This window comes from Selaginella moellendorffii, unplaced genomic scaffold (genome assembly GCF_000143415.4).
Source record: "Selaginella moellendorffii unplaced genomic scaffold, v1.0 SELMOscaffold_47, whole genome shotgun sequence".
Lineage (NCBI taxonomy): Eukaryota > Viridiplantae > Streptophyta > Lycopodiopsida > Selaginellales > Selaginellaceae > Selaginella > Selaginella moellendorffii.
In genome coordinates, this window is record NW_003314308.1 from 1,402,778 (window position 1) to 1,414,305 (window position 11,528).

General features: G+C 52.8%; 4 protein-coding genes and 1 long non-coding RNA gene across 7 annotated transcripts; 4 read left to right on the forward strand and 1 right to left on the reverse strand.

Annotated features, from left to right (window-relative positions):
• Positions 1-12: 12 nt before the first annotated feature.
• On the forward strand, positions 13-2,555 carry LOC9647206 (casein kinase I). The gene is made up of 13 exons (XM_024686109.1): positions 13-305; positions 364-404; positions 463-532; positions 610-758; positions 810-905; positions 960-1,030; positions 1,091-1,152; positions 1,214-1,277; positions 1,327-1,411; positions 1,473-1,599; positions 1,654-1,721; positions 1,784-1,981; positions 2,030-2,555. The coding sequence occupies exons 1-13, from the start codon at positions 230-232 to the stop codon at positions 2,381-2,383; spliced, it is 1,461 nt and encodes a 486-aa protein (XP_024541877.1). The 5' UTR covers positions 13-229; the 3' UTR covers positions 2,384-2,555.
• An 869-nt stretch (positions 2,556-3,424) lies between these two features.
• Positions 3,425-5,649, forward strand: LOC112350253 (transcription initiation factor TFIID subunit 4b-like). Of its 2 annotated transcripts, none has more exons than XM_024686110.1 (12): positions 3,425-3,722; positions 3,783-3,878; positions 3,946-4,085; positions 4,139-4,217; positions 4,271-4,406; positions 4,460-4,515; positions 4,562-4,618; positions 4,668-4,811; positions 4,868-4,915; positions 4,973-5,108; positions 5,161-5,211; positions 5,262-5,649. In XM_024686110.1, the coding sequence occupies exons 1-12, from the start codon at positions 3,531-3,533 to the stop codon at positions 5,432-5,434; spliced, it is 1,308 nt and encodes a 435-aa protein (XP_024541878.1). In that variant the 5' UTR covers positions 3,425-3,530; the 3' UTR covers positions 5,435-5,649. The 2 variants fall into 2 exon arrangements, with proteins under 2 accessions (XP_024541878.1, XP_024541879.1); XM_024686111.1 differs by having other exon boundaries at positions 3,955-4,085.
• Positions 5,650-5,666: 17 nt separating this feature from the next.
• Positions 5,667-6,181, reverse strand: LOC112350255. Its single transcript, XR_002993693.1, has 2 exons — positions 5,966-6,181; positions 5,667-5,906 (listed from the first exon to the last, which is right to left on the reverse strand). It is a non-coding gene; the product is annotated as an uncharacterized LOC112350255 (long non-coding RNA).
• LOC112350252 (high mobility group B protein 9-like) lies at positions 5,876-8,330 on the forward strand. Of its 2 annotated transcripts, none has more exons than XM_024686107.1 (7): positions 5,876-5,970; positions 6,199-6,864; positions 6,985-7,063; positions 7,125-7,287; positions 7,374-7,415; positions 7,497-7,906; positions 7,977-8,330. In XM_024686107.1, exons 2-7 carry the CDS (start codon positions 6,311-6,313, stop codon positions 8,220-8,222), a joined length of 1,494 nt encoding a protein of 497 aa, XP_024541875.1. In that variant the 5' UTR covers positions 5,876-5,970; positions 6,199-6,310; the 3' UTR covers positions 8,223-8,330. The 2 variants fall into 2 exon arrangements, with proteins under 2 accessions (XP_024541875.1, XP_024541876.1); XM_024686108.1 differs by having other exon boundaries at positions 7,389-7,415.
• A 401-nt stretch (positions 8,331-8,731) lies between these two features.
• Positions 8,732-11,238, forward strand: LOC9658306 (long-chain-alcohol oxidase FAO4A). Its single transcript, XM_024686106.1, has 3 exons — positions 8,732-8,986; positions 9,044-9,283; positions 9,342-11,238. The coding sequence occupies exons 1-3, from the start codon at positions 8,771-8,773 to the stop codon at positions 11,130-11,132; spliced, it is 2,247 nt and encodes a 748-aa protein (XP_024541874.1). The 5' UTR covers positions 8,732-8,770; the 3' UTR covers positions 11,133-11,238.
• Positions 11,239-11,528: the final 290 nt, after the last annotated feature.

Sequence of the window (11,528 nt, forward strand, 5' to 3'; positions counted from 1 at the left end):
GTGCATCCGGGAGGGGTACGGAAAGGGGAATGGTTGGCTATGGTGGGTGACTGCGCAAGAACGAGGGTTTGATAGGGGAGGCGCTGTGGCCGCGGCGCTAGGGTGCGCGTATTGGGAACGCCGCGATGGCGATGGCGTAGCAGCAGCGCAGCAGCAGCGGCGCGGAATCATGCTTGTAAGGCGCTAGGGAGATCTCCTGTGGCCAGATTCTCCCCCAATCCAGTGAGCCATGGAGCGGCGTGTAGGGAACAAATTCAGGCTTGGCCGCAAGATTGGGAGCGGCTCATTCGGCGAGATTTACCACGGTGAGTGCTGTGGTTTGTGCTTGAGAGTTGCGAGTGATGATTTCTCCTTGCTCTGCAGGAGTGCACACACAGACGAATGAGGAGGTTGCTATCAAATTGGTGCGTTTCTCTCGTTGCTACTGCGAATGCGGGGCTCTAATGTGTTCTTGTGCTCCAGGAAAACGTGAAAACGAAGCACCCACAACTGCTGTATGAGTCGAAGCTGTACAGGATTCTACAAGGAGGAAGTAAGAGTTTTTCCTGAGAGGAAAGGGGAGGAGGGATTTTTCCAGGCTGATTTGCGTATGTGCTGTTGTTCCGGCAGCTGGAATACCCAACATTAGATGGTATGGAGTGGAGGGCGACTTCAACGTTATGGTGATTGAATTGCTCGGCCCCAGTCTCGAAGATCTCTTCAATTTTTGTGGCCGCAAGTTTTCTCTCAAGACGGTGCTCATGTTGGCCGATCAGCTGGTGAGAAGAACTCTTTCTCTTCGAAAGCTTACAAGCTGCTTCTTCGTTCAGGTCAATCGAGTTGAGTTAGTCCATGCCAAGAGTTTTATCCACAGAGACATCAAGCCAGATAACTTCTTGATGGGCCTTGGCCGAAGAGCAAACCAGGTTAGCTGATCATATTTCGGAGAAAACTGGTTGTAACCTGTTTAGAGCCGTCAGGTCTACATTATTGACTTCGGGCTGGCCAAAAAATACCGTGATCCGACGACTTACCAACACATCCCGTATAAGTAAGCTTTTCTCTTCTGGAACTGAAAGCAAGTGTTCTTTTGTGTTCTCGTGTCTCGCAGGGAAAATAAGAATCTGACAGGAACAGCTCGCTATGCTAGTATCAACACTCACCTTGGGATTGGTACGTACAGAGATTGATTTCCTTGTGTTCTGTGCTATGAAAGCTTACAAGTGCATCCCAGAACAAAGTCGAAGGGACGATTTGGAATCTCTTGGTTACGTTCTTATGTATTTCTTAAGAGGAAGGTGAGCATAGTGGCAACACTGATCGGATGATCGCTAACTCAATGTGCAGCCTACCTTGGCAAGGGCTGAAGGCAGCTACTAAGAAGCAAAAGTACGAGAAGATAAGCGAGAAGAAAATAGCGACGCCAATCGAGGTATGTGTTCTGTGTTGGAAGTTCCATGTATTCAAACTTTCTCTTTTGGTTTTGTGTGAAGACTCTTTGCAAGGGTTATCCGCCAGAGTTTGCATCTTACTTCCACTACTGCCGGTGTCTGCGTTTTGATGACAAGCCAGACTACTCGTATCTGAAACGAATTTTTCGCGACCTTTTTATCCGCGAAGGTAAATATATCTAAGCTAGCTTCTTGGAAACTCACTTTTTTCAACTGTGTCTAGGATTCCAATTCGATTACGTTTTTGACTGGACACTCTTGAAATATCAGCAGTCGCAAATGCGAGCATTGGTAAATAGAATACAGCATCTGGATGGAAAACTCTCGTTCCTAACCAGCTTTCCTTGTAGCAGCCTAACCTCGGAGGAACAAGTGGCTCCGGTGCTAGTCCATACGCAGGTATCTACTTCATTGGAACGACCTCTCAGCTTGTGGCCCCTATGTTTGCAGGTGCTCAGGAGCGGAACGACTCAAACGAGGCCGCACGACGCCGGTTGTCTGGGCTTAGCGGTGGTGCTGTAGAAACACCCAAGCAGAGGAGCGACGTAGCGGTGAGCATTTTCCGTAGTTTGTGACAGCAAAAACATCTTTGTTTTCAGGTTGTGCAGGGAGACTTGGGAGACGTCGACCGCACACACTCGTCCTCTTTCGTTCGAGGCGGGAGCACGTCGAGAAGAGCCGTGGTCACAAGCTCGACCCCAAACCCGAGGCCGAGCGTGCCGGGCGGCGAAGTGGTGGACGGGTCCCGGATCATGTCCTCCAACAAGATGGCCCCGGGCGCTCTCGTCCGGGCGGCCCTGCGGAGCTCCCAGGTCGGCCTCCCGGGGGCGCTGGAGCCCAAGAGAACGCTCGCGAATCGCACCCCAACATCTAACACCAAGAACTACGAGGCAGCACTCAAGGGAGTGGAATGCCTGTCCTTCGAGATGGAGCACAACAACAGCAGGCAGTAGCATCGAGTAAGTTTTCCCCCCGCCACCTTGTTTCATTTCCTCCATGGCTTTGGCTTTCTCACGCGAGACAAAAGCAAGCTTCCGCCGCCGCTGCTGCTACCGTCGTGATTCTTTCATTAACAGGAGTCCATGCTTACGTACGTAATGTGACTCGTCTCATCGGGAAGCTTGAGCTCTTGTCTCGACGCGTTCACTTTGTTCCGGGATTAACTTATCAGTGGTTTTGCGAAAGAGAGATGGATCATCGCAGCGCCGAGAGGGAGCGCGTCAAACTTCGTGCTGTGGCCATCGGAGCACCGTCCGGGACGCCAGTTGCAAGGGATGGAGGAGGAGGAGGGCAGCGTTCGAGCTCCTCATTTCTCGCGGTGCCTGGGAAGCGCGGTGGGATTCCGGACGAGGTGTGGAGACCCGGTAGTGATCGTCTTCGTGGCCCGCAAAGTCCATGCGAAATGGTTGTCGCAGGATCAAGGTCCTCTCGATCGTTTGGATCGATCCTCGCTCGCATTCTTGCTTGCTCGTCTAGGATCAATCCTTCTTCCAGGATTGATGCTTATGGTGCGATGATGTGGTAAGCGTATGGAACGCTCACTGCTCGAGTAAGATTGGAGAGGGTTTCTCACAAACCGGCACGTCGTGGACATGAGCTTGCCCAGCCAGAAGCTCTACCACCCGAGCTTGGGGCCGGGCTTTACCTCCGCTCGGTGGAGAGGGCCGCGTCCTTCGTGCCCGGGGATCAATCTACGCCAGCACCAGTAACGTAGTTCTTCTCTTGCGATCTAGAGGCATTCGTGAGAGCCGATCGTTCCATTCGTGGGCATCTTCGATTGGAGCCAGCTGAGCACCGAGAGCGGAGGCCATGGAGGTGAATCTCGAGATCGGCGTGGAGAGCTGGGGAGGACCTCCGGCGTCACGCACGGTCATGGCCTACATCCTCATCGTCGGCGATGGTAACATCCAGGAGCTCCCCTTCGACATCGATGGCGATATGTGCGACGAATGCCATGGGGACGATATGGGGCGGCACGGCCAACGGGCGGGGTGGATCTGCGGCGGCTGCTCGAGCTCCTCCACCTGAAGATCAGCGCTTCCCAAGGAAGAACCCTAATTCTGTCTAAGAGTTTTGTATATTTAGGGCAAAGAAGGAGCTATGGCTGCGATGGCGCAGCAAGCGGGAGGAGGTGATGGAGCCGGCACTGGTGGTGGCGGCGGTGGCGGCGGCGGTGGCGGTGCCGGGCCACGGAAGACGAGCGTCTCGTTCGGATCGCTCATGCCATTCCTCCAGACGCTTGTGGCGCCGGAGCAAAATCTCCAGCTCGTGGCGCTCTATGCGAAGATGAAGGTGTGTTCTTTCGCCGCTTTCTAGCTCCACTTGTCTTGATCGCCCTCCACCACACCACAGGAGGAGAAGATCTCCCGCGAGGATTTCGTGAGGGGAGCTCGCGTCGTCGCGGGAGAGAAGGTGATTCTGGAAGCTCTCAGTCGGATGAACTCGAGGGTATGGTGCACGAGAATTTCTACTCGATCGACCCGCGAATTTTTTCATTTTTGTGTCGCCAATGTAGCCTCCACAGGCGCTACACCCAGAACAACCCCCAGCGCTTGGTGATGGATCATCACAGCAGCCACCATTTACTCCACCAGAACGAAAGCAGCTCGTGAGGAAAGCTTCTGATATGGCCATGACGTCGGGCGGACAAGCCAGGTTCCAAATTTGTTTTCTTCCCTCCTTTTGCTCGATCTCACGAGCTTTTGCAGTAAGAAACAAAAGGCTGATCCGGTCCAAAGCCTTGAGCAGATCAACGATGTAACTGCTGTTGGTGGCGTCAACTTGAAAGTAGAGTTTCTTTTCTTGCTCGCGTTTCGGTTTTCTTACTCTTTTGATTTCAGGAAGAAGAAGAGCGCTTGCTCACTGCTCCGAGAGAAGAAAGCCGGACTACACCTGAGATGCGAAGGAAGTTTATGGAGGAGGAAGGCCGATTTTTCTTGGAGAAAGGTCCACTACATACTAAAGTACAAGAAATTGGTATAAAGATTTTGGAGCCATATCGGTGATGCCATTGGTGCCTCTACTTGCAGCCGCGAAACATGGACTCAAAAGCATCAGTGAGGACGTGGAGCGTTGCTTGTCGATGGTAAGCGTCCCCGTCGTGAAAATTGAGCTTATAGTTTGTGATCCAGAGTGCGGAGGAATTGTTGTGGGGCTTTCTTCTCAAAACCATCAAAGTGTCCAAGCAGGTACCAGTTTTGCAAACTTCATTTTCAAGTCTCACTGCCCCGCTTCCAGAGATGCGACGTTGAAAAGGAACGGCACAGGGTTATGGCGACGCTAGATTTTCAGAAGCAAATCACGGCCATGAGGAAAGAGCAACGGGAATTTCGGCAAAGAAAGCAAGCCGAAGAAGCCGAGAGATTACGCAAGCTCAACGAGGTTAATGCATCACTCTTTTGAGTGATCCAAGCCCCAAGTTAACTTGTGTCGTGCAGGAGAAAGGACCACAAGCAACTGAAGAATCAACTCCAAAATCTCAAAAGGTGAGCACGCTCATGTATGCTTATTTATTTTTTCCTGATGCTTCCAGTGTGTGCCAGGCACAACAACAAAACGATGACAAGTTGAGAACCACGGCGGCAAACATTGCAGCTCGCAAGGCTGTGGGAGCCGACGACGTGCTCTCCAAGTGGATGCTAATGGCCGAACAGAGACAGCAAAAGCAAGCAGCTGCTGGTAAGCTCTTGCAAGTTTGGAAAGCGGAAAAGAATACTTCGTGAGCTTGTAGATGGCTGGGGAAACGCAGGAACACCAGTTGCCGGCAAGCAGCAGTTCGGTGGTAAGCTCGTTTCCGAGCGATGATGCGTTCCTGACAAACTTTCTTGATAGCTGCGACGCCTCGAGTGAATGCCCGGCGCTCTGCTCTACCTCAAGCCACCAGAGCTCGGTCGATCATACTCCGGGACCTGGTGGCCTGCCTGGAGAGGGAGCCGGGCATGTCGACGTCCCCTCTCCTGTACAGATTCTACGAGCGATTGTCGAGCGAGGAGGTGAATTACTAGAGGAGCACACATTCTAACACTTGCGAGAGATCGAGAGCGTCATTTCTCTCCAGGAAAATGGGCCAAGCCTGCGTTTTTGCGGTGTTCGTGGCAGGCAAACAAGAGATCTTCAATGTTGACTTGAGGATAGGTCCCGGGATCGATACCCGGCAAGAGAGGAATTTGGCCCGCCGCATGTCATGTCATGTCATAACAGACCTCGTAACGCCACCTAATCACACGAACGACCAAAAAAGAAAATCCCCCCAATTTATTTCTCGAAAACAAATAACCCCAAAATAGGCCCCCGGCGCCGCCGCCGTCCGATGCGGGCGGCGATCCGACGGCCCGGACCCCAGGCACCGCCATTCAATCTGGTTTGCGCAAAGAAAGAAAGAAGAAGAAAAGAAAAAACTCACGCCGAGAAACACACCACGCCGGTGGTGGTGTTTGTGTAGTACCATATCATATCGTTAATGCCTGGCATTTGTTCCTTGTTGCGAGATCATCACATAAGCAAGAACATCCCAAAAAAAAAAGGAAAAAATTTACCAAGGGTACGTTCTCCTCCTCCTCCTTGTTCTTCATCTTTGTTTAGCTCTCTCTCATTCTCAATCAATCAAGCATGCTTATAGCTCTAGCTCCAGCTCTTCCAGCTACATTGGGCGAGCTCGGCTATGGTGCTGCCTGGTTTGCATTTGCATGCAGCATCATTTGCTAGGCTTGCATGTATCTTGCTCGCCGTCGCCTTGTCTCACCTAGACTGGAATTTTCGACTGTTCCAGGTGTTGGGCTGCTGAGTGTGGCGGCTGCCGGTCTTGGGTTGCCCTCTTTTCCGGGGGCAAGGCTCCCCCTTTCTTTATTCTTGTTGGTCTCCTCTTCTCGGGAAAAGAGAAGATGCCCGATGATCACCAGAGCTCCGGGCTTGCTGACGCTGCCGCCACCACCGCCACCACCGCCGCCAGCGAACACCACCACTCGCCGCAAACTCCTCCTCCTCCTCCGCTCACTTCTCCATCGCCAGAGCACAGCAACAACAACAACGGTGGTCATGCACAAGCTCCCACAAGCTCGGAAGTCCACCACGCGCTCCTAGCCGCGGCCGCCGCCAGCGCCACCGCGCCGCCTCGCTCCTCGGAGATGCTCAATCTCCCCCGAGACTTCCTGTCCCTCCGCCCGCAAGAGCCGCCACCCCTCTCACACTCGCGGCTTGTTCCAAAGTTCGAGACCAAAGACGCGCCTTTGATCACGGTACAAATGGCGTCTCCTCCCCACAACTACAAATGCACCTCGATCACCACCACCACTAGCACGACTAGCACTGCCACTCCAGTCTTCTCGGCCGGTTACCCGCGAGCTCTAGCTTCTCACGAGGAGGTCTTGCGAGACAAGGAGCTCTTCCTCGACACGCTCCGGAGGCTCCACGGGAGCATGGGATTCAAGTCATTGACGTACGTAAGTAGACACTATGGTTGTCTCTCCCGCTCTCTTTTTGGTTTCTCTTTGGTTTCTCGATCGATCGATTGAACTCCTTTGACCGTTTGATGGATGGATGGGAACTTTTTCTTCAGGATACCAACAATTGGAGGAACTCAGCTGGATTTGCACCTCTTGTACAGGGAAGTCACGGCCCGCGGAGGATTGCACCAGGTTGGTGGAGCGAAATTCTTGTTTCTTTGGCACAGGCACTCACTTCGCTCGTTGCTCGCAGGTGATCAAGGATAGGATCTGGAAGGAAATAAAAGCGGTGTTCCATTTCCCACCGACGACCACCAATGCGTCGTATGTTCTTCGGAAGTATTACTCGAGCCTTCTCCACCACTACGAGCAGGTCTACTTCTTCCGGAATCAGGGAGCTGTCGTATCTGCGCCCGGTTAGCTTTCTCTATCCGGAATTCATTCATTCCTTTTGCCTCGTTTTCTTCTTTTCTTTTCCTTCCTTTGACTGACTTGGAGTCAGGTCTTGTCTCTCCAGGCGATGCAGATGCTGCTGCTGATCCAGGTAGAAGAAAGGCAAAACAAAAACTTTACTCACAATACTTTGGTTGCTCTAAACAAAGTTATCTTTTTTTGTTCCTCGCAGGGAATGCCACCACGAACTGTATCGGTCAGACCGTGACAGGATCAATCGTTGGCAAGTTCGAGCATGGCTACCTCGTCAGTGTCACCGTCGGCAGCGAGGCGCTCAAAGGCGTCCTGTACAACGTCCCACCCGGCGAGTACGTGCCACAGTTCACGACCACGTCCAAGCTCCCGACTTCCAACGGAGCTCAGCTGTCCGAGTGCGTGAATGCTGATGGAGAGCTCCGGCGCAAGAGGAGGAGGAGGCTGGGATTGAGAAAAAAGGATCCCAACGCTCCAAAGCTCAACCGGAGTGCCTACAACTTCTTCTTTGCGGAGCAGAGAGCACGGATAAGGCTGTTGCAGCCCAACCGGGAGATCAGCAGGATGATTGGAGATTCGTGGAGCAAACTAACTGACGAGCAGCGACTGGTAACAGCACAAAGTTCTCTTCTCTCTCGTTTTTTTTCTTGGTTTTCACATCAGTGACACCCTCTGGCAGCCTTACAAAGAGCGTGGACTCGTGGACAAGGAGCGGTATCGGAAAGAGATAAAGCAGTACCGGGAGAAGATGCGGGGATTGAAGGACGTGGACATGGAAGGCACGACTGAAGAAGCTCACGAGGAGGAGGACGTAAGCGATGATCCAGAGCAGGAGGTGGAGACGGAAGACAATGGCGTTCCGGCTGACGAAGAGCAGCGTGAGACTCTCGAGTTTAAGTCCATCCTCTCGGCTCAGGCCTCCTAACTCTTTAGCTCGTCACTCACTCACTCACCTCTTTAGTGTTGATGATCATGTACATTGCCTCACATCTCTCACAATTGTTGTCTAACATGGATAGATCGATTCGCAGCTCCTTTTTCTACTTGCAGCGTAGTAAATCTTAATCTTTGGTGTATGCCATGATCGTAAATCCAGAAGATCCGCCAGGAAGATGATGGGAAAAGAGGGGCGACGGGGACAAATTGTTTTCTTCTTCTTATTTCTGTGTCTAAAAAGCAGTGTTTTCTGGCAAGCCAGGACGATATCCGATGGTTTCCAAGCTTTACAGAGAAACAAACCATCCAACCCAGCAGATTTCTAGTCTCCATCTCATCAACCTTATCACCAAACTGAATCAAGTCTTGTTAGAGACGAACAAAACAAATCCATGGCCGGTGTGGGGAGCTGTTTTCCTGCAACACGGCACTGCCATCTTCGAGGGACCACGCCAATAATATCTCGGACTTTAAAATGTTTGAAGCTCGATCGCAATGTAGCTATAGTTGTGTTTGTATCAAGTCGAGTGAGGAAGCATGGCGCCCCCAGCTGCGAGCCTCGATGGTCTGCCAACTTCCACGCTTGCTCATCCCTTGCTCCAAGGAGGCCGCCCTCCTTATGCCCACAAGTTCTCCAAGGCGCAACTGGAAGCACTCGAGGCCCTGTGCTCTACATTCGTTCCGCAGGTTTCGTCCCCCGATGGCAGCCACAGAGAGTTTTACGAGCTCTCTGGGGAGGCAGACGCAGAGATGGTGAGCAGGCCGAGCTAGAAAAGCAAAAAAGATGGCTTTGCTTGCGTTTGTTTGTAGGTGGCGGGGAGGATGACACAGTTTATCCATCCCAAGCTTTTGAGGAGAGCCGAGGAGGTGCTGGGCATGCTCTCCACGCCCAAGTCCACTCCGCAGTACCCCTACGACAAGAAGTTCAGTGAGGTGCCGCTCGAGGAGCGAGAGAAACTTATGTACCAGTGGGCCAACAGCGACGACGACGATTCCCGTCTCAACTTCAAGATCTTCAAGACGTTCATCCTCAACACTGTCTATAGCAAGGTGCCATGGTTTAAAAAGACGCTCTCTATATCAAGACATTGTACCTCTTGGCTTGCAGGTGGATGCTAAGGGCTACAACCCGACCTGGGAAGCCATCGGCTATGCGGGACCGGATCCAAACTCCATGAAAGCAACGTTGCCTCCAAAGCCGTCAGCTCTCAAGTCCGCCGTCTTCGACGTCAGAGAGCACCCCGACCTGCGAGGAGTCCTCAAGCACACGGGTTACACTCTACTGGATGACATATCTCACCTCAAGCCGGCGCTCCTGCCTTCCAACAAGCTCGAGGACGGAGAGGACGTGATTGGCATCAAATGCGACGTGATCATTGTTGGAGCTGGCAGCGGAGGAAGCGTTCCAGCTCAGGTCCTGTCCACTGCCGGCCTCAAAGTTTTGCTGCTGGAAAAAGGCCGCTACTTTGCGAGAGAAGATCTGTCCCTGCTCGAGCAACCGACTTTCAGCGAGCTCTACGAAGAAGGCGGATTTCTGGCAACTGACGACGTTGCTTACTCGCTCATGTCCGCTGCGGTGGTGGGAGGCGGAACTTGCATCAACTGGGCGGCATCCTTCCAGACTCCGCCTCACGTCCGCCAGGAATGGGCCGAGGAGTGTGGACTTCCCATGTTTACCAGCGAAAAGTACCAGCAAGCTCTGGATCTCATCTGCAAGAAGATCGGTGTTCAGCCCAATGCAACAGTGGAAAGCTTCCAGAATGCAGTCCTGCGCAAGGGATGCGTGGAGCTTGGCCTCCACAGCGCAAATATACCGAGAAACGCGAGCCCGGAACACTATTGCGGCTGCTGTAACATGGGATGCCGACGGGGTATGAAGCAAGCGACCACCGAGACTTGGCTGGTGGAAGCAGCGGCAGCGGGAGCGACCATCCTCACGGGAACAAAAGGCTTGCAAGTGCTATTCACGGACGGGACCAAGAAGGAGAAGAAAGCCATCGGTGTGTTGGCCACCACCTTGGGTGACCAGCCAAAGAAGTTGATCATCGAGGCCAAAGCGACCATCGTGTCCACCGGCTCTATCATGACACCACCGCTGCTCATCAGGAGTGGACTCACGAATCCAAACATTGGGAAACACTTCCACATCCATCCGGTGCTGGGAGTGTGGGGATACTTCCCGGACGAGGAGAAGAACCCGGGAGCTAGCTTCGAAGGAGGGATCATGACGGCCTTTAGCGCGGTGAGCGCACGCTGGGACACAGTCGGCTATGGTCCGGTGCTCATGACACCGAGCTTCCACCCCGGACAGTACGCTTCGGTGGTAACTTGGAAATCTGGAGCTCAGCACAAGGAGGCAATGCGGAGGTTCAGACGAGTCTCTCAGGTGGTGCTCTTCACTCGTGACAAAGGAGCTGGGAGTATCGGAGTGGACAAGAAGACGGACGAGATCACGATCGAGTATACTCTAGATCCATACGACGAGGAGGTTTGCCTGGAGGGAGCGGAGAAAGGACTTCGCGTGCTCAAGGCAGCGGGGGCAGTGGAAGTCGGGACGCACCACCACGACGCTGAAAGCTTCACGTTTGGCAAGTCGACAAGCTGGAAAGAAGAGAAGAAGCGATTCGAGGAGTACCTTGCGAGCGTGAGAAGCAAAGGGCTCAAGCCCAACCGGCTGCCAATGGTATCGTATCACTTGCTGGGATCGTGCCGGATGGGATCCAGCCCCGAGAACTCGGTGATTGATGCCAAAGGCGAGACTTGGGATGCTGAAGGCCTCTTCCTCACGGACGCCAGCGTCTTTCCCACACCCACTGGTCTCAACCCCATGGTCACTATCCAGTCCATCGCCTACTGCACTGCACAGAACGTTGTGGAGCATGTCAAGTCGTCCAAGTGAAAGAGCAGAGCTCTAAGCTCTAAGCAAAATCATACCAGAGTTTGTATTGTTTGTGAAGTACTGTGATGGAATAAGAACAGCGACGTATGCCTGTTTTACGAGAGGAGAAAGAAGATTTAGATTCTTCGTCCCAGCAAGAGACAAACAGCTGCCAAGGAAAGATCAGCCACAAAACTGGCTTTGTCAATATTGCTCTAGAGACAAACAACTCCACCAAGAGAAAAAGAAATGCGTCCTAGTTGGATAGAGATGTCAGAGACTTACTTGGATAAGGCATCAGGACTGCAGCATCGTCCACAAAGCCAGTCTTTTGAGGACAAAATAAGTATTGCCCCACACTGGAAAACCAAGAAGGAAGCAGATCCCTGCTGGAAGGACAGGGACATCGAGAGAAAA